Consider the following 20,964-nt stretch of genomic DNA (forward strand, 5'->3'; position numbering starts at 1 on the left):
TGAGTCAGTGAGCAAGTGAAACGGTTATAGGGTCACATGTTGAGGGAATGAATGGCCACGAATGAGAGAATGTGAATCATATCCACATCGTATCTGGGTAAGATACACATGCCTACAACACATACCAAAAAAGTTGGGCATGTTTACCACTGTGATGTATCAGCTTTTCTTTTAACAACACTCAATAAGAATTTGGAAATTGAGGACACTAATAATTGAAGTTGATGTTCGATTTCAGTGGCTAAACAGTCTGGGGTTTCCATTGTTGTATTTTGCACTTGATAATTCATCACACATTTTAAATGGGAGACAGGTCTGGACTGCTGGATGGCGAGTTTACTACACGCAATCTTTTACTATGAAGCCTCGCTGTCATAACAAGTGCTTGCTGTAGCTTGGCATTGTCTTGCTGAAATAAGCAGGGACGCCCCTAAACATAACATGGTCTGGATGGCATCATATATTGCTCCAAAACCTGTATGCACCTTAATGGTGCATTCACAAACATGCTAGTTACTGAAGCCATGGGTTGGAACACACCCCCATACCATCACAGTTGCAATGGCAACAGTCTGGATGGTTCTTTTCATCTTTAATATAACACCTATGATTTTTAAAAACAATATGACATGTGGACTCATCAGAACCACAGCACACTTTTTAACTTTCTATCAGTCCATCTCAGCTGAGTGCAGACCCAGAGAAGTCAGCAGGGTTCCTGGATATTGCTGATATATGACTTTAGGTTTGCATGAGTCTTAACTTGCATCTATACAATCATGTCGGGTTTAAATGCAGTCTGAAAAGTCTAGAGGGTCAGAAAAGTTGCTAAATTTAGTGAACATGTCACAAAGTTTACACGTATAAGGATTGAAAACGCTTGCGGTTAATGTGGTCGCAGTGAGTCCCTGACCACCTCCGGGGGTTGGTTTGGCTGATCGGATCACAATCTGAGCTCACTGCTTCTTGGGTGCATTTATACTTGAACTTTCATGTGGTCAAGCACTATTTGATTGCAATCCGATCACCCAAAACACATTTTAATGCAAGGTGTAAAGGGGGTGCTCTGGAAAAGGTGATGCTCCAGATGAAGTGGTAGTTAATGGATGCTATGCTCAGATGAATGCCCAACAGAGGGTGGGATGGGGAGTGGGGCTTGTAGTGAAAGCTTTTTAGGGAATCCAGCGACTTTCTCTCTAATGTGTCCCTGTCTCATCCGGTTTAGATTGTTTACTCTTGAGTTGTTGACAGCTTTAGTTTGCCCCTGCGACAAGGCACGGAAAGCACTGTTGATTTGCTGGTGACTTCAGAAATAGACATGATTGTTGGTGCGTGCGTGAATGTGCAAGCTGGAGAACGAGGCTGGCACGTGGGTGTCAGCCAGGTCACGCATGTACACATGCAGTACGAGGTAGTCTCCCTAGCACAGACTCCCACTGGACCCCATTACAGAGGAGCTGCCGAGCTGCGGACTCATGCAGCTTAATTACACATACACACAAATGCATGCACACACCAGTCAAACACACACCAAATAATTACACAGCTATTCACATGTGATTTCACACACGCATGCACACACACTTGCACATAAATACATGTATACACTTGGACTTGTAAACACAAACAAACTTGAGGTCAGAATATATTCCATGGTGACCACAGAGTGTGGATGCAGCGTGGCAATTATCCAGCAGGACTGACATGTGCAAATGTGTGTGAAAGTGTCTTCTACAAATCAAGTTATTCATAATGGCCTGCATTACATGCACATAAACACACGTGTGCAGAGACGACAGACACAAACACACAACAACTCATCGACTCTCGCTCATAAACACTCATGTAAACATACACATACGCCTACACACAGAGAGAGTCAGACCTCATGCATGATTAAACCAGGCATCCTTGGGGACAGTGTGTTGTCATATTGTCAGATTTTGTTTAACAATATAGCAAAATTACATTAGGATCCAGAGGCAATAATGTTACAATTATTGGAAAAGGGCCCCCCTCTTCTTCCTTCCCTTCTCAACGCTCAATCATCTCCGTGCTTTCAGAGTCAAGGCTAATACTGAGCTCATCCATTCCCAAATGCCTTTGCAGTGGAGGAGCTCATTTAAGCGGACACACAAAAGTATTTGTGCATGTGTCTGGGAGTATGGCAACGCATCTCCCAGCCGCCCATTCTCCAGCTTAATGCGGAACATCCCCCGGGTGATGGCTTTGGCAGCCTCCAAAATGGGAAATCCATATTTGCCGAGGGGGTCATCGGCGGGTTAGGGGGAGAAAAGTTTTGTGCCGAGAGAGAAGGATGTGCATGTGTGACTTCTCGGGGAGCAAAGTTTTGCATATTTTTTTCACTGTCTCTTTGTTTATGCCGTGTATTGGGAAAACATGAATGGGTCGATATTTATAAGAGGTGCCGTGCAAGGCAAGACTTGAGGAGGGGGGTGTTTTCTGATGAGTGCATGTAGGTTTGGAGGTTCAACTGAAACCCTGTTTTCATGAAATTGTTTATTCCTTTACTGAACTGTAAACTGTAGTGCAGCTCTCACTCCTCCATCTGTCAGTCATACATTCACAGGAATATACGCTATTTATTTTTCCACTTTCCTCTTTTACGTTCCTTTTTCTCTCCTTCACAGCCCCAATGGAGCTTCCCATGAAAAATAGGAGCTTCAGTTTGACCTCCCACCAGCTGAGGGCGCTAACCCAACTGGCCTGCACCCTGCTGGGGTTTGAGAGGACGGTGAAGGAGCTGGTCACTAATATGACCTTCATTGACTGTACAGGCGAGACGCCCTGTGTAAAAGGTACGACTCCACATGACTCCAAAAGACACATGTATGTATACATATTAGAAATATGATCAGGCCTGTAGCTGTCTCTGAGATCACTGAGGTCATGCTCTCTTCAGGTTTTTTGTGACATTCAAAAGTCTTAGTAACCTAAAGTGTGGTATACGTTTTATAAATTGAAAAGAACACATGCTACATACTTTGAACACTGATTCAGGGCTCTGTCCTCTGCCATATGCAAGGAACAGTGCAGCTATCATTGCTATTTTCTGATCAATGAAGTTATCATTTTCCACTTTGCACTCGCTCCCTTGTGTTGATCTTAAAATGAGGTGTGGTGAGAGTCATTGTTGGCTCATTACTGTCTTGAATCATCCTAAAGCAATTGCACCGCTGACCAACAAAAACCTATTCTAAAGTCAAGTATTTTCCTGCTATTTAAAGGATGAATTATTCAGATAGTAAAATGCACTTACATAGGCCGGTTCACAATGCACACATACTCTGCTTCTACCGCACTGCAGTGAATTTGTGGGTCATAAAAGTAACGTTATAGTTAATAAAAGATGAGTTGCAGGTGGGTGAAATGGAGTGTGGATTTATGCACAAGGCACAGCAGCTGTAACTTTATTGATTGTTTAAATCCGACAGGATCGGTGAGGGTAAAATGTTAATCAATATTCTGTGAAGTTCATACAGTGAAACTGTTTGGAGTAAAGCAGCCTTAAAAATCCTGGCTTCCATCAGAGCTATCTAAAAAAAGATTTGCTCTAGAGATTTTCCTCTGTTCTATAAAAGTTGTAACTACAGTATTTAGTTTTGCTGTTTAAATGTTAATACAGGTGGGGTTTTTTTTATTGTGTTTTGAATTAATGTATAGTGTATATTTTAGTATAGTGTTTCTTTAATTATTAAGGAGGCTTGTTTCAGTCATCAACATATAAATGCTTTCATGTGCACAGTAACGTCACAGCCATCCTGCTGCTGTGCCTTGTGTGTAAATGCACAACCACACAGTTGGGACACAGGGCAACACTTTATCCTACATTGCAACCTCTACATTTTGTTCTTCAACCTGCCAAATCCATCATTCAAATAGTAATGTGACAGAAGAAGGTGCAACTTTCTCTTAAAGGAAATGGGAGATGACATTCTGATTGGTTTAAGTTATTTTATGCCCCAAAACCCCTTTGATTAATTAAAAGATTAAATGCAACCCCTTTGCTCCTGGTGCATTTCTTTGCACCCAGATTGTGCTGTTTGAATAGCAAAGTGGAGTTTGACACACCCTAAATGCAGTTGCGTCATGTACATCAGACAATGCACTACAAATCATCTAAAGAGCACCCAGCATCTTCTGCATATCAAATATACTAAAAATTCACAATTTTAAGGCCAGAAAATATAAAAAATATTAATTGCTTCCCATAAGAGTTTTGGCCTGACACTGCAAAGAAGATTTGAAGCCTATCAAGTTAGGATAATTAACTTAAAAATGATCAAACAGATAATGTGAATAATCCAAATCATTAGAAAAATACAGACCTTTTCTGGTTGTTGTGGGGCTACAGTGGAGGGAGTTGTTCTTATGACCTCAGCTGCTACAGCCCTGCATGTGTGCCACTCCTGCAGGCATAAACAGCCCAGTTACAACCCTACAAACACACACACGCTCACACTCATACAGACATTGTTACATGTTCTAGCAGGAAGTCTGACTTGTGTCTGAAGAAATGTTATTTTAGTGGGGAATTATCTTGGGTGTTATATAAGCCTTTAGTATCATTTTCCTCTCTCCCCTTTGAACTGCTGCTGCAGAGATGTTAAATGAAAGCTTTTGGTGCATGGAGTAATTTCCATAAAGGTTACATTTACAAAAACAAGACTTGCAGAAAGGCTCAATTTACAGAGAGGTAAACAGCCTTTAAAGGGCAGTTATCCAAATCATTAATTCCAGGCAATCAAACGGCTTAATTACCAGAAATTCATCAGATGGGCTTAAAGGTCAAAAAGTGATGCGCTTGCTGCTTCCTCCTTCTTCCATTCCATGTGGTCTTGTTCGGCTAAATTGCCTCGCCTGGGGTCTCACTCTTCGCCTTCTGATTAGGAAACTGTGGCCTTGATGTTCACGCTTTTTAATTGCAACCCAACCCAACATCCTGTACGCTTGTCTTCATGTCAACCCCCCGACACACACATCCCCCCCGGTCTCACCACACATCCACACAATTTCCCCTCATGGATTTGCCCCATATATGGTTGATGCTATCTTGGTTCGAATCAAATCTAAGCCCCAAAGTTAGACTCATAAAGCCATCACCATTAGCATTTACGGCCTCTTTCTGCTCCCTCTGAGGCATGTACAGTTATACTCCGGCCACTGTCTCATTGGCTAGTGGGGGAGAGATGAGAGCAGTGTGACCCATATCTGGCTCTGAGTTATATACAGTACAGCTGCTTTCAAGTCACCTCGCTTGGCATTCAGTCAAGCTTTCAACACATAATATGGTACAGTATATCATGAGTGATATGGAGATATTCATGCTAAATAATGCATAGATTTGAAAGAAGCTACAGAATATCACATAGCTTTTCATTCTGAATCTCTAAATATGTCAAGAGTCTATGTTTTATTGTTGGTCCCTGACCTGGTTTGGGAGCTTGACCAGGCACAGTTACTGTTCAATGCTCTATCAGCTCTATGCTCAATATGCAACAAACTTCAATACTGAATAGAAAATAATCACAAGTAATTCACTGAGATTGAAAAAAAAAATCTTTTTGTATTATCTTTTATTGTCTAATAAGCTAATGTCAACCCAGGATGGAACTAGATGACACTCAGGCAAAAATACTCTTGAAAAACAGCAATGTTTCTTTGCAGAAAGCATGACCTGGTTACTCATGATAATCCACAGAACTCATTGTAAGCAATTTTACATAAGAACTATTTTCTCTCTGCTGAACTGTATCGGCCAAAGTAATCACTGTGCAGAAATAAGTGTACATCTACTCATGGGGGAAAAGGAAAAGGGAAAATTCAGCGCTTTTCTTGGGGATGTCCAGTCAGTGTTGGCATATGTAGTCAACTGAAGCAGTAAATTCCTCAGTGTGTTCTACTTCAGCTTCATTAATAGTCGCTGGATAGCCAGGCGGCACGCTAGATCAGTATTTTTGTCACTTAATGCTATGTTTTGGCCAACAAAGTAATAGCTATAGGCTAGGGTGGTGGTAACATGGCAACATGGGCGTGGGAGTACAAGCTTGCCCACAATGCATGTTGGTACATGTAGGCACTGCTGCACAGCTCCATGAGCAGGAAAAATCAGCTTTTACAGTCAATAGTGCATACACAAAGGAATTTAGTGCTTCAATTGACTACATTTACCATCAACAATGACTGGACATGTATTTGAAAAGTGTCAAATATGCTCTTTAATGGTGTCCTCCTCACCTGAGCTGCAGTTGGCAGATATACTAGTTCAGTAGAAAGAAAATAGTTTCTATACGAAACAGCTCACTATAAGGTCTGAGTATCAGGGTCACAATTTCCAGAAAGAGACATTGCTGTTGTAATGTGTTTTTTGGCACTTTGAACACCACTGGCCAAGTGCCATCTAGTTCCATTATATTCAAGAGAGGACAAACATCTCTACAGCTGATATCTCCAAAACTCTGCAACTCAGACCAAAACAGCCTTGATGGGTAAACAGCACTACAGGCCATAGGAAAAATTATGTAATTGTGATTTTGTGGCGCTGTCCCTTTAAGATGTATTACATGATGTTTGCATTAAAAATGTATTCCGGTATCTTGAAAATTTAATTCAGGTATCTTGAAAAAGAGTAAAGAGGATTCACACATGTCAACAGATGGCAAGAAAACCACAGCGGAAACACGTCTCCACACACCAGAGGTAAGACTTTGTATGTCTTCCTTTTTAAGACCCTAGGAGGAAGTTTCTGTTCTATTACAACTATTCAGTGTCATTCAGGCTTATAATCTTTTTCTGTAATTACAAAGAGGCACGACAGTTTGCCTTAGCAGCAGTGAGGTACAACTGATGAAATATTCCCTTCAGTGTACACTAATTGACTGTTGGCTTGTCTCCCGTTCTGCAGGTTGCACAGGTTTTGGAGTTTGACTGGAGGTCAGCGTTCAGGGGGCTGGTCCCTCACATGGCACACTGTGTTAAAGTGGTGCTAGATGATGTCTGTGCCAAGAGTCTACAACAGGAAGAGGCATTACATTCTTCAGGACACACCTCCGTCACCCTGAGCTGCACTACTGGACACACCTCCATGACTGCCAACAACACACAACTCAGAGAAGATGCTTTCTACACCTATGCAGAGAGAGAGACTCCCAGAATGATAGCCAAGGTACTTCCGGTTTTAGGGTAGGATAGACTGACACTTGATTGTCAGTACTGGTTGGAGTTCAACCTCTGACAATGAAATGCTGTGAGTGATTTACCTGCTAATATCTGGTAATACAAACACAATTGATTCAGGACTCGTCATGAGCACTTCCTGGTGTTTAGAGAGCAGTTATTCATTGCTTTTGCTTTTTTTTCCATATAAAGTATACTACACCTTAGAACTGCATTATTTTGATAATCGATTAATCGGTTTGAGAAATTATTGTAAGAAGAATCAAAGTTAAGTGATTCCACCTCATTAAATTTGAATATTCTGTGATATATTTACTCCTCTATGACAGTAAAACCGAATATTTTTGGTCTTTAGGATGCACCGAATGACATTTTTCATCATTTTATGACATTGTTTAGACCAAAAAACTAATTTATTAATAGAGATAATAATCAACAGCTTAATCATCAGTAAAATATTCATTAGATACAGCCCTACTAGTTGTGTTAATGAGAAGGAAATGAGCTCGAATACTTTCATGGAGAGTTATGGACAGGCAAATGCACTCAAGAAAAGCACCGACATGAGAGCCAGATTATTGACATGTGGGTCAACATCCACCTTGTCTGTCATAGAGCTTCACAGTGAGCCTGCAAACTGGATCATCTTGCAAGTTATCCAGAAAAACAAAAGAGGGGAAACATGTCTGTCATCTCCTTTCACGAGGCACAATCTGTAATCCCAATATAAACAAAGTCGAAGGCTCGCTACCCAAATAATAAACATGGTATCGGAGTGTGCTGTCACTTCTAGATTGACTGATAGGTTTTTATGTACACTGATTAAAATTAGACAAAAATTCACCTGACAAACCATCCAAGTAGAGATTTTAAATCAAAGTCTTAAATGTAAAATACCTTTAATTTCTATGGGGAAAATGTGATTGGGCTAAACAGTCTGGTAACAGTCTTTTGAATGTCCAGTGTGTTTGCTTCAGCAGGATCTATTGGTCAAGTATGGCAGAAATGGAATGTAATATTTGTATGTTTTCATCAATTTCAGTAATCACCTGAAAATAAGAATTACTGTGTTTTTGATACCTTACAAATGTGCAGGTCCTCTTCCACAGAGTCTGCCATGTTGCAACAACATATTTCTACAGAAGCCCAGAACAAACAAAAAAACTGGCTCTACATACGGCCTTCTGCTATTTGCATGAGTTTCATGGCCACCTTTGATTCTCATACATTGCTGGAAGCGGGGGGTGAGATGAGGTGTTTGCCATTTCACGCATACACATTAAATGGGTAAGAGGACAATATCATTCATAATCTTTTTTATTTTATGGACAGAGCTTACCTAATGAATACACCTTCTCCATGTTATTTTACAGCTTATATTTCTCCCACATTGTTATCACTGAATTACCTTGTGACTTTCTGCAGCTATTTGAAATAAAAGTGTGATTTAAGCAGTTCTTCTCTCAGTGCCCACCGATAGTAGAGAATGCCCAAAGAAAGACCCACCGCTCTGTAAATGGCCACTAGCACAGCTGGAAGCACACATAGTCTGTAGCCTGGAGAACATTTAGAAATGATAAAACATGAAACTGACAGTGAAGTGTCTTACTAGCGCTGTGAGATCATCTTTGGAGTGCATCATCAGATATTTTTCTTCTGTGCTTTTAGATAAACAATATGTCACAGAATCCTTTGAAAAGTCTGATCACAGGATGAAGGTTTTAACATCACTTCAGTGACCTTCAATGCACATAAAATTGGAGTGCTCCATAGGTCTTGAAACAAATATGATTACCTCTATATATTCATAAAAGCTTGTTATGTGTTGGAGAAAATGGTTTATTTTTATTTCTTTATTTGTGGCACAGACATTCTTGAGATACTTAATCAAAAAGGTTTTATTTCTGAAAACATTGCTCTGCTAATAGAGTGCAAGGACATGCTTGTTAACAAACAAAAGTCAAGTCAGAATGGCTTCTACTGTTTACCCCTGTTGCCTTTATTTTTCAGTTTCTCTTTAAGATTGAAATGAAATGAAGTTCCACGTGTAATTTTTAAAAAAGGTTATAAATAGAGTGAAATTTAAATTTTGAATATTGCATCAATTTTGGAACTCCTCTATTGGTCCGTCCCTAATATAGAGATGCGGTTCCATATGTGGGTTTCTGTGATGTTACCTATTGGTTTGTGGACTTCTGAAGCCTCGAGTTTGGCAATGTGGGGGTGTCATCTTGGTGTTTTGCAACCAGAGCATGCACAGTACCAATAAGAGCATTGCTCAGCAGGAGTCCGCTCAGCAGGAAAACATGGCAGCCTGCCTGGTCACAAAGTTTCTCATATTACAAATAAACGGTTCACTCAAAAATGTTTCTGAAAACTTGATGCGAGAAATAGGCAATGCAGTAATAATCTTGATCCATATTTGTTCAGCAGTGCCTAGTTTGACAGTTTGATCAGAGTTGCACTGCGCCGGACGGACACACTCAGATTGACTGGTAGCTATACCCTAAAGCATACTCTATTTTATCCAGACCGTACTCACCAGAAAAATGAGTATCTGGGTCTTCTGTGCAAACAGTTTATTACATCCCATATGTATGTTTATGGTTAGGCGACCTCTAGTGGGCATAGTACATAGGACTTTCACCCAGGAGAGCATGGTTTGAAACAAAAAGTTGACTTTTTAAGTTACTTAAGTTTTGTAATATACGTGACTTCTGATGTTTTTTTTAACCCCAACCATGATATTTTCCTAAACCTGAGTAGTTTTGTTGCCTAAACCTACCAGTTTTTAGACTTAAGCCTAATCAAACTGCAACCCTTTTGCAACATTAACCGCATGTAATGTCACCAGAGTTATCTGACATCACATCTGTCACAGCCTGGACTCTGCATTGTTGCTGTTGTTGTTGGCTTTATCAACTGTTTTAGTCTAAATGGAACTAAAATAATAAAAATATATATATATCTAGGTTATAAATAAAGTGAGAAGTAGGCTCATTTTGCCATAAGCTTACGTACAATTGGACTTTGTTTTACAACCAATACAATCGCCCCCTGCTGGCCATTATAAAGAATACAGGTTTAAGGCACCTCTGCATTAGTTTAACTTTTCAGACTTGGACGTGCTGGCCACCATTTAATACATAGTCTGTGGTTTCAATTACATGTTTAGTTTTTTATAACAGATTTTCATTCAGGTCTTGTTGGTGTTTGCACAGATTTTGTCACCTTATACTGCACCTGTAAAACTCCTCTTTCTCCCTTTTGCCAAAGCAAACACACAAGTCCAATACCTTAATTGTGTTGTACAGTAACCTATGTATAAGACTCCAAACTGTCACTCCTCACCCTGTGCTTGAGCATGTTTTGCCGTACACTCCTCTGTCCCCTTCCTGTTCATCCTCCTTTATTACTACCTGGCTGAACAATGCAGGTCTACACACATCACCCACACCTGGGGAGATTAATGGTTTTTGTACCTCTAGCGGAAAGCACCTCCTATAATAGAGAGCCCAAATGATTTGGGCCTGACACAGTTGACACCCTGGATCAGAAAGGGCCTTGGGAAGAGTCATCAGTATTACTTGAAGGGGAGGACTCTAAGGACAAAAGAGACAGGGGGAAACCACAAACCAGAATGGGTGATATTATAAGGGCTAGATGGTGTGTAGAGAAAGGTGTTGAATAGGGAAAGTGTAGGGTATACAGATGATAGAGGGATGTATCACAAAGGCAAAGAGGCTTGGGTAGAAAGGGGGATAAAGAAGGGATAGTGTGAGAGAAGGGATGAGAGTAGAGGGCCTGGGAAATGGCAACAAGAGGTGAAGTAGACAGCAGAGATTGACTTTTCTCAGGAGGAAGACCAGTTTCTGATGTGAGACCAGGCTTAATGTCAAACTCTACAAAGGTTATTCAGTGTTGAAGGCTGGATTGTCATATACTCAGTTCCCTTAAAAATTTCACCATAGGCCTGGATAATATACCTGAAAAGTCTATCACGATAGTTAAGTGGCATACTAGTCGATATCGATAATAGCTGATCATCAAGGTCATGACTGGTGACATGTTATGCACTCTGAAGGCTGAGGTGATACATTTTTTTTGTATTACTGATCTTGGTTAGGAAGGTATTCCTGCACAGTTGGCAGATAATGGTGATCTGATTGTCGTCCATCCATCCGTCCGTCCGTCCATCTATTTTCTTCTGCTCATCCGGGTTAAGTTCAAAGTTGGTGGCAGGCTAGCAGATAATTTCAAATGTCCCTTTCGCAAGCAAAGCTTTCCAGCTTCTACTCTGAGCTCCATCCGAATGTCCGAGCCCTAAACCCTCTGATAGTTGTCCGACTCAAAACCAAAAAACTGCCATACTGGCGAGCTGTCCTGTCCTTTTTTATTCACAATTTCCCCTTTGTCTGCATTCATTTTGTCACTCCACGCTGTTTCTGTTGTCGTCACGTGTCACTACACTCCATTTCTGTTGTTGTCACATGTCACTACACTCTTTCTGTTGTTGTCACATGTGACTCTACACTGTTTCTGTTGTCGTCACATCACTCTATACTGTTTCTGTTGTCGTCACGTCACTCTATACTGTTTTTGTTGTTGTCACGTGTCACTCCAATCTGTTTCTGTTGCCGTCATGTGTCACTCTACACTGTTTCTGTTGTCGTCACACATCACTCTACACTGTTTCTGTTGTCGTCACGCATCACTCCACTCTGTTTCTGTTGTCGTTACGTGTCACTCTACACTGTTTCTGCTGTTGTCATGTGTCACTCTATGCTGTATATGTTGTTGTGACGTGTCATTCCACTCTGTTTCGTTTGTTGACACTTGTCACTCTACTCTGTTTCTGTTGTTGTCACGTCACTCCACACTGTTTCTGTTGCTGTCCTCACATTTTGATGGGGTGACCGAACAATACGAACCTATTAAATGACTAGTTGTTCCTGTGCCACTTGTAGCACCTGTGGATGTGAGGGAGCAAGCTTGGGGTTTTTCTGTTAAATGATTGGCTAGCTTTCATAGAACAACTCCATTAATATTGGATATGACAGGCTGTTTATGAACTGGGGCATATTCATTACGTGATTTTATGGTGGTTTGAATTTAATGGATTTAAGTGAAACTATCAAACATTTTATCAAATCGTTTTCTTAGTGCTATTGATGATGTGCCTATCGCAGATATAGATGGTTATCGTTTTATCACCCATGCTGTTTTTTCTGCCTCATTTCTGAACAGCTTTTCCTCCTGAAACTCCCTGAAACTTCCTCTGACTCACATTCCTCCTTCTTCCTCTAACTGTTCTGCTACCCACTACTCTCCTTTTCACTGCACGCTGTACAGACTCTTCATTACTGCCTCACCTCTCTTCTCGCCTCCTCGTCTTCCTCTCCCCCCTCCTCCTCTAGCCCTTTTACACTGACAGTATTTGTGGCTCTCATTGCTAACGAGAGTCAGAATTTGTCTGTGCTCAGGACCTGTACAACATATTTATGTGTAGGTCAACGCTTCAAAGATGAGAGCCTTTCAACCCAAAGGTTATACATGCATGCATTTGCATTCAAAAACACCAAGCCAGACAGACATCCAAGACGAGACCGTTGGATATTATATATATATTTTTCCTCCTCCTGTCCTTTTTTGACACATGCCCTAGTGTTTGAGCAGAGAGCAAATTACTATACAAGACATAAGCATGAAATATGGCCGGTTCAAAGGCATTATGATGGATCAATATTTCACACATTTATATTCATATGTTCGTACCTCAATCCTCACTTTTTTTCATTTGAACCCACTTCGCTGTCTGTATTACCATACATATGCAGGCGGCGATGATACTGTTCATCCATCAGAGTACTTTAGATAGTGTACTTTTTTTTTTATTGGCAGTCAGTTGTGAGCTGAATGCCAAATACCCTCCACTCAACAGCTGGAATCTCACCGTCCTGTCAGAACCTGGGATTGAGCTTTCCTTGTTTGGGTGGGCCTTTGTAACCTAGATGCTCGCTCTCTATTATAGTAACAGAAGTGCCTTTTTCTGCATTCAGACTTCACTGAAGCCCTCACCTGCATGTTCAGTCCTTCACTTGTCTGTCTGTTCCCGAATTCTGCACACACACGCAAGCAGGCCTCCTTGGCACTTAAAAACTTTATACAATCTCTTTCACCTTGCTGCAGTAGTCCTGGTGGGATTCCAGGCTTTGATCTTAGCTAGTTAAGGTTTCAATCTGACTTCAGTGTGGATGCATGCGTGTGGTTGTGTTTGTGCGAGTGAGTGTGCATGTGAGGATGACTGTCTGTTTAGTAGGTGTGTGCTTGTGCCGATACTGTATGTGTATGAGATGCTTCTCCAGGGCCTCTCCATCACCCCGGTAATGCTGAGTGTTGTGTCTGCCTCCGCTTTCTCTCTCTCAAAGCTAAGCTCCTAATGACTACACGCAGTCAGATATTGACTTAATTGTCCAAACGGCCATTGTTCCCAGGCCTTTTAACCCCTCTGGAAGCTTTTAAGGAGAAAATTGTGTAAAGAGATTGTGGAATTGTCAATTGTGTACACATGCTGGATCCCTGATCTGACAGAATGTCGAACTTCCCAGTCAGCCCCCTACAGTAAGTCAAGTAATAGAGTGCGTGACTCTATAAGCAAGTAATACATGCTATGATTGATTGATTAAACGGGCATAGAGTTTTCTGAGTTATGGCGATTTTTCCCCCCCCTGGCTTGGTAGCTCTGGATAATATGGGAAATATGCTTTGTTTTAAGGCTTTTTAAGAATCTGCCTGACACATAACTCACATCTATAGGTGTATAAATTTGAAGGTGAACTCACACGCATATGTGACTCCTTGGCACCTGCCTGATCATCTTTCACTGTTCTCAATGTGATGTCAATAGGAAGCACATGAGGTAGTAGAAGCAGTGGTGTCAAGGTGTGTGCGTGTGTCTCGGCATGCATCTTGGTCTCTGCAGTAATAGGTACATGCTGTGTGCAGGATATATTTCAAACCCGTACACTACAGTATATGCAGCCTGTTTTTTGTTTTGTTTTTTTGCACATGAACAAGGGGGTAACTTTGAGTTGAAAAATGGTTGAGACATATAGGCAATATTATAGGGGATCAGCATGAGGTCAAAGTAGATAATTGCAGCTAAATAACAGCGCATCAAAAGGGCATAGCCTCAGCTGTTACAGAATCGACAAAAATACTCAGCATAAAACACAAAACAACTCACAAGCAAGAGAATCAGAGTCTGCCAGTCAAAATATCAATGTTCTAAAATATGACAAAATAGAAACAACTGAAGGAATAACATTAGTATTATTAGCCAAAGATAATAAATCCAGTTAAACTGCTTTATTTCCAGATGCTGTATACTGTAACAGGTTCAACCAATCATGACTTATTATGTCTTTTCTTATTGTGAAAATAAGAAATTCTCAAAGCGTTCTCAGTGGTTAGTTAACATGTCTTGATGCAAGTTTTTTTCCAGAACTTTTTTATGCTTTTAAAAAGTGATGGAGATAAAATCAACTTTTTCAAAAAGTGGTGGGGACGTGGTCCTACAGTAAATGACTCTTAGGTTCTTTAAAGTGATCAATTTTTTTCCAAGTGGGGTTGTATAATGTTCTTATCCATAGCCAGGGAGGAGGACGCTGTGGACAGGGTTAGCAGCAAAACATTTTTTAGCCACTTGAAAAAGGCCATCCTAAAAAAAAACCTATATCAGTTAGAGTGTATGCTATATTTAGAATATTTTCACCGTGTTACCTTGCCATCAAACAGCTTTTTTCAACAGGAAACCATCATATATGTATAAGCCAAATATTTCTTTCCTAAACAACATTGGTAAATCTGCACTAACCTTAAAATACCGATGTCACACTATAACACAAACAAAATAACTGATTGAGGCAGCGGTAGTCTAGCAGCTCCACTATTCTGCAAAATATTACAGTTTTTGCCAAATGAATTTGGTGGCTTTGGAGAAATTTATATTTGGCTTACATAGTGGCGAAAAGCAGTGAAATCCCTCTTAATATAGTGTACCCTCCAACTTTTTTTAGTGTCTTTTCAGATGGCTAAAATGTGCTTTGCTGCTGACCCTGTCGACAGCAGTTCGTTGTTATCTTCCTACACTCTTGCTGCTTCTCCAAACCAGGGGTGTGTTGACTGTCATCTACTGTGGGTAAGACACAGACTATGGATAAGTACCTCATACAACCCCACATCTAAAAATCTGAACTATCCCTTTAATATCACCTGTCATCAACTTCCACCAAGTTCAAACTACAGCTAGTCTAATGCCATGTTTATGAAATTGTTTCACTAGAAGAAGAATGATGTATCAGTATATCATTGTGTCAATTATACTGATTGGCACAATGCAAACATTATAGTCATTAAAAACATTAAAGATTTCGGCTTTAAGCACGTATCAGCATATACTGGAACTGCTTATCTGTGTCTCAGCAAACACACACTCAACTATTTTAAAGCCCCTTGATCAGCCAGTCTACCAGCCCCTGGAGAGGGAAAGGTGCAGGCAGCCCTGTCCCTACAGGCCTTTCTCCAGGACAAATGTGGATAAATGAGATAAGTCTTGCTTGTTGCTCTGGCAGTTTATAGAATAAGCTGTAAGTCTTTTACATTGCTGAAACAGCTCTCTCCTCCCTCCCTCTCACTCTCACCTTTGCCTGACCTTTTCTTTTTCTCTGCTCTCAGCACGTCTGTCTCCCCCACCTCCTCCCACTGTATGTACTGTAACATTTTTGTTTGAATGTGGTTAACATGATGGATGCAGTTATAGGATTAGACAAGTGCTGATGTATCCTCTGAAGTAAAGGTTTTATTTGACCTGATACCAATTATGCATGTTCAGCGGCAAAGTTTATGTAGAGGGCATGTCTTCAGACATCTGTATTCTACATTCACACTGATGTTTGCTTTTCAGCCTGAACAATGTTAGAGAAAAATGCATGTGTAATACTCACATGCTCAGCCTCGAATCCTTGTCATTTTGATGACTCCTCGCAAAATGTTCCATTATTTATATCTAATGAGGTCTCTTTCTGATGTTTTTTTTCTGTTTTTCCTCTTACTGACAGATTTTCCCTCTGTTATTGAGATCATCTTGTCTTGTCTTTGCCTTCTCTCTACCCTCAGTTCTGTGGAGCAATCATGACTGAGCTGGATGCTTTACTACCCTTGGCAGCAGCCTGCAGGGAGAGCTCTCTCCTGGAGGTGCGATCGAGCTTTGTGGAGGCGTGTGGCAGGGCAGCGTTCGCCATGCTGGGCCGTTTGCAGGACAGGGCCCTGGAGGTTCCATCCTCGGCACCCCTGAAGAACCTGCCCGCTCTGCTGGGCACTTGCATCTATGTGCACCAGCGACTGGAGCACTACCATGGCAGGCTGAAAGATTCAAACACAACTGCAGCTAAAGTGTAAGGAGAGGGTGTGTGCATGTGTGTGTGTGTGCGTTGGTGGGTTTTATGGCGTGGGAGTGGAAGAGTTTATTGGCTGCTATGCATATATGTATGTGACTGTTTTACTACACCGTTGTATGTATATCCATTGACCCTTCCATCCCTCCATTCCAGCATCCATTGAATGAAAGACAGAAGTTGTTATTGCTCATTGATTCAGTCATGGCTGCATTAATCAACAGAAACATGAACATGGATCATGTTATCAAATGAGGATTGTTGCAGTTCTTTGTTCAATCCCGGTTAAAACACATATACAATATCAATTGATCGTTCCTACGTCCTGACCCTTTTACTCTGTTTTACAATAACAGTTGAGCAAGCCTGGTGCTCGACGTAAACTCTGTTGTAAACTCTTCTCCATTCCTGTTTCCTGCACTGTGATATGCTATGTGTGTGAGTCTTGCATCGTTACATCAACACATTGTTTTGTGCATGATATGCATTCTTGTTTGTTTGCATTGGATCGTCTCTTCACTTGTTTGATAAGTTAGGAAAACCATAAACTAAAAAGTTTTGTCAACCTAATCTTTGCCTTTGCCTTAGCATGCTTAATAGCAGGTTCAAACCAAGATTTTTATTTTTCTGTGGTAATTGATTTACATCGATACACTATTTTTTAACCTTTATACTTTACATCTTGTATACCTTTTATATATTTATATTTTACATGTATTAAATAAATTGATTTCATTTTGAATTCATACACTCAAGTGTATGGGTTGAAAAAATTACGGAGCCACAAAACCACACTTGTCCTGGTGAAATACCAAGTTTTAGGGAGTCGGCATCAGATTTAATTAGCTAGCTTATGATTAATGTGGATTAGCCAGTTACTTAGCATTTTGCTAGTATTGGCTAACTTAAGATGTTAAGGTGTTACTGTCTCTTTGAACAATCTTTGAATTATGGTTTTCTTTTCAGCATAGACGAGCCTAGCACATAGCATATCTGGAAGCAGGAATGGAGAAAGTGGACTGAATTTCTGACAGGTACCAAACTTGCTCAGCTGTTGTGGAGCACTGAGCAAAAAGATGTGAATTAGGATGGGTCACAACAACAACGACATAAAAACCCACAGATGGTGACTGTAGAAGGCGTCATGCTTTGTCAAAATGATCAACAAACTTCTACAGGCAACAAACTTCTACCATATTTTAATGTTACTGAGTTTGGAGTATTTTAGTGCGACTGGCAAGATGACAGCACCCGTCACAGATGTAGTGTCGAAACCCTAATCCTATCACAGCTGCTACATTCCTGTAGCCTGCACCCATGCTTAGCCTTGTTTCCAACATTGCCATTGTTCCTAGTCTTTAACATCACTCAGTCATTTCAAAAACGCTTTTAATTTAGCAACGCTGAGCTAATCAGACAGCTAATAGCCTGCTCAACAGATAATAAACACAACTGCATTACAAATAATTGTAACACAGACTGAATCAGTCCTAATTATAGACATTTATTAAGTAAAGACGAGGGAAGAAGGAATGGATCAAAGAGATTCCTGCTTCCACAATGTGTAAGCCTTTTAATACAGGCAGAAAACTATTGTAAGAAGATTCTAAAATAAAAAAAAATGTACATTTGAGATTAAGAGGAAAGGACCAGAGAGTTAAAAAAAAAAAAGAAAACGAGTAGAAGTGATTGACAGGAGGTAATGACACCCATATTGTGTCTACATCTGGTGAGTTTTTATGCCCCGTAATACCCCCTTAACCTCTGCTCTCCGCAGATCCCCTCTAAAGGCATCGCCTGTGCCCTCGGTGCTCCTGTTGTCCCACCTCTGGCCCTGTGCACCCCTCCACCTGCACTTGCCCCGTGCCCCCTCCAGTCATAAAGCACTTTCCCCTCTCTACACCAGCCAGTCCCCCTGGTTCTAAGCCTCCTGCACCCCTGTTAAACTCTTGCCTCTCTCTGGAAAGTATCAAAGCAGGCAGATTTAAAGGATATGAAATGTCACACTGAACTTTTCGAATAAATCATCAGTTCTTTCATCTAATCATTCACCTCATGTTTGTTTGATAGCTTCCTGAATATACAGTAGTCAATTATGCACCTGGATTACAGGATTGTGCCCTCTTGGACTCTTGATCACAGCAGTCGCTTTTAATGCACCATATGTATCATAGATTGTGTATTTTCTGTCATTATTTTAAAGGTTTGTTTCCCTTTTCTATGCCTATAGACCCCTGACCCTGCTTCCTATCCAGAAATACCAAGATACAGTGGAGACATTGAGAGAGCAGCTGACCAGCTACTGTGTCCAAGTCTGTTCCACCTGCATCCTTCAGGACGCAGAGAGTCACCACTGGGCCGACCCCAAGCCCTTCTACGAGGTAAAGTGTCCTAACATTTCCATGAGATCTATTTGGTTTAATTTTCTTTTCCCCCACAAGACGCATTAACCACATGATGGTAAAATCTGAATTTAAAGGGACAGTTCACAAGAAAATCAAAAATACATGTGTACACATACGCATCTTATCTGCCATAGAAAGGAAGTAGTTTCTTTCTACCATAGACAGTGATCTCTGGAAAGAGTCACTGGTGTTTAGTTTTTAGCTGAGTGCCATCTACTTCCATGCAGGTTTTACATTAGCTGCATATATGCCGGCTTTTTGCAGCTCCCATGTAGTTGTCTGGCAGATGAAAATATCAACAACAAAAATGTCTGGTGGAGTATGTGATAAATAGACTATATGAGATAAAATAAAAACAGCATAGTTAAAAGAATAAATAAGTGAAGTACTTGTGCAGTACTTAGTACTTAGCATTTAACCTTTTGTTTATATGATCACATCCCATGTGTGTCCGGTTGAGGAAAGGACAAAGAAATTAACTTGACTCATAGGTGTAGCGCTGCCGGAGCGAACCAGAACGCACAACGCCAACATGATGAAACCAGCTGACTCAGTCGAACATTTGGCCATTACTCAGTTAAAGCTGACTAATGTTTGTAAACTTGCCACCATAAGAACAGCATTTAACTGACCTGAAGTGAGTCATAATTTAAGGGTGCTCAACCAAGCATGCATGTTGTGTTCTCCAGTACTTATGGCTGGAACTGTGGAGTATCAGTGGCCATATTGGCTGTTAGAAAAAGTCTAGCATAAACTCTGCTTCCTTTATATTCAAGAGCAGGCAGAAATCTCAACGGGTGATATTTCACCAACTTTGAAACTCTCACCAAAACAATGTAGATAGATAAATATCAGTGCAGGCCAGTGGAAAAATATGTATTTTTGATTTTGGTGTGAAATGTCCCTTTAAGTGTCCTGCGTTTAAGACATGTCAGTGGAGGATATTTGGCTATTATTATTTACAAGTATGTATTTGCCCATAAAACAAAGTAATACAGTAATACATAAAACATCTCCAGTATTGTCTGGTGTTGATTTAATTCCTTTCATGGTAAAAAGTGGAAATTCTAATGCCACGTGTCTTAGTAGGCTTTTTCTGTAGATTTTGAGGAACTCTAGGAATTATACTCTGGAGCTTTCTCGCGTCTTCTTTTCATTCCCACAATACACCTTTACCTCCCACTCTCCCTCTTCTAACCGAGCCTTCTACTCTGAGCTCCCTGAGAACATCTGTGGCTTCCATGCTGCCCCGGGGGCTCCAGGGATTCAGCTGTCTGAAGTCTGCAGTCTACACTGGGACTGTCTGGAAACAGCATAGGGCCCCTGAAACTCCCCTACCTTTATGCCCTTAAACCAATCTAAACCTCCCCTCTCTTTCTTACTTTACTCTGCTTTTGCCTTTTTTTTTCTCTTTGTTCCTCCCTCCTTCCCTGGGTCACTGGTGTCAGACAGACCTGCTGTGCGCAGGTGTGTGCTTTTGTTCAAGCATGCCTGTGTGCATCTGTACAGATGAATGCACGTGTGGGTGTGCAGCAGCATCTCCGGATGTGCGTTTCATTTGGTGTGCATGCATGTATCTGTATTTTCGTGTCTGCTGCATATGTGTATGCATTAGGTTTCCATCTCCTGTACCCCCAGCCCTGTGTCTTGGCTCCTTCACAGCTCAGTGCAACTCCAAAGAGATCCTTCTCTTGCTTTCTTTTTGTTATTTCACATTGATATTGACACATGAATAGTTTTTGGCAGAGAAATATTTAATATGCTACAGTAATGGCACATGAGGTCAGTTAGGGCGATCAAGTTCAGAGCATGACATCGGCTACCTTTCTTGTCAGGATTTAGCCTCCAGAGCCAAATTCATTTGAGAAAAAAAGTTTATTCCATCCTCAGTTCTCCATCCCAGGTTC

At 40.8% G+C, this 20,964-nt stretch overlaps 1 protein-coding gene across 1 annotated transcript in view; it reads left to right on the forward strand.

Moving 5' to 3' along the window:
• The window catches only part of kiaa0825 (KIAA0825 ortholog), a 181,028-nt gene that overhangs the window by 29,261 nt on the left and 130,803 nt on the right, over positions 1-20,964 (forward strand). Inside the window, exons 7-11 of the mRNA XM_084728153.1 lie at positions 2,652-2,819; positions 6,635-6,720; positions 6,926-7,186; positions 16,375-16,652; positions 18,883-19,033. Of these exons, the coding sequence (XP_084584279.1) occupies positions 2,652-2,819; positions 6,635-6,720; positions 6,926-7,186; positions 16,375-16,652; positions 18,883-19,033 (944 nt within the window). The remainder of the gene's footprint in view (positions 1-2,651; positions 2,820-6,634; positions 6,721-6,925; positions 7,187-16,374; positions 16,653-18,882; positions 19,034-20,964) is intronic.

The sequence above is a fragment of the Lutjanus erythropterus genome, chromosome 10 (assembly GCF_056507025.1).
Source record: "Lutjanus erythropterus isolate fLutEry1 chromosome 10, fLutEry1.hap2, whole genome shotgun sequence".
In the NCBI taxonomy this organism is placed as follows: Eukaryota; Metazoa; Chordata; class Actinopteri; order Lutjaniformes; family Lutjanidae; genus Lutjanus; species Lutjanus erythropterus.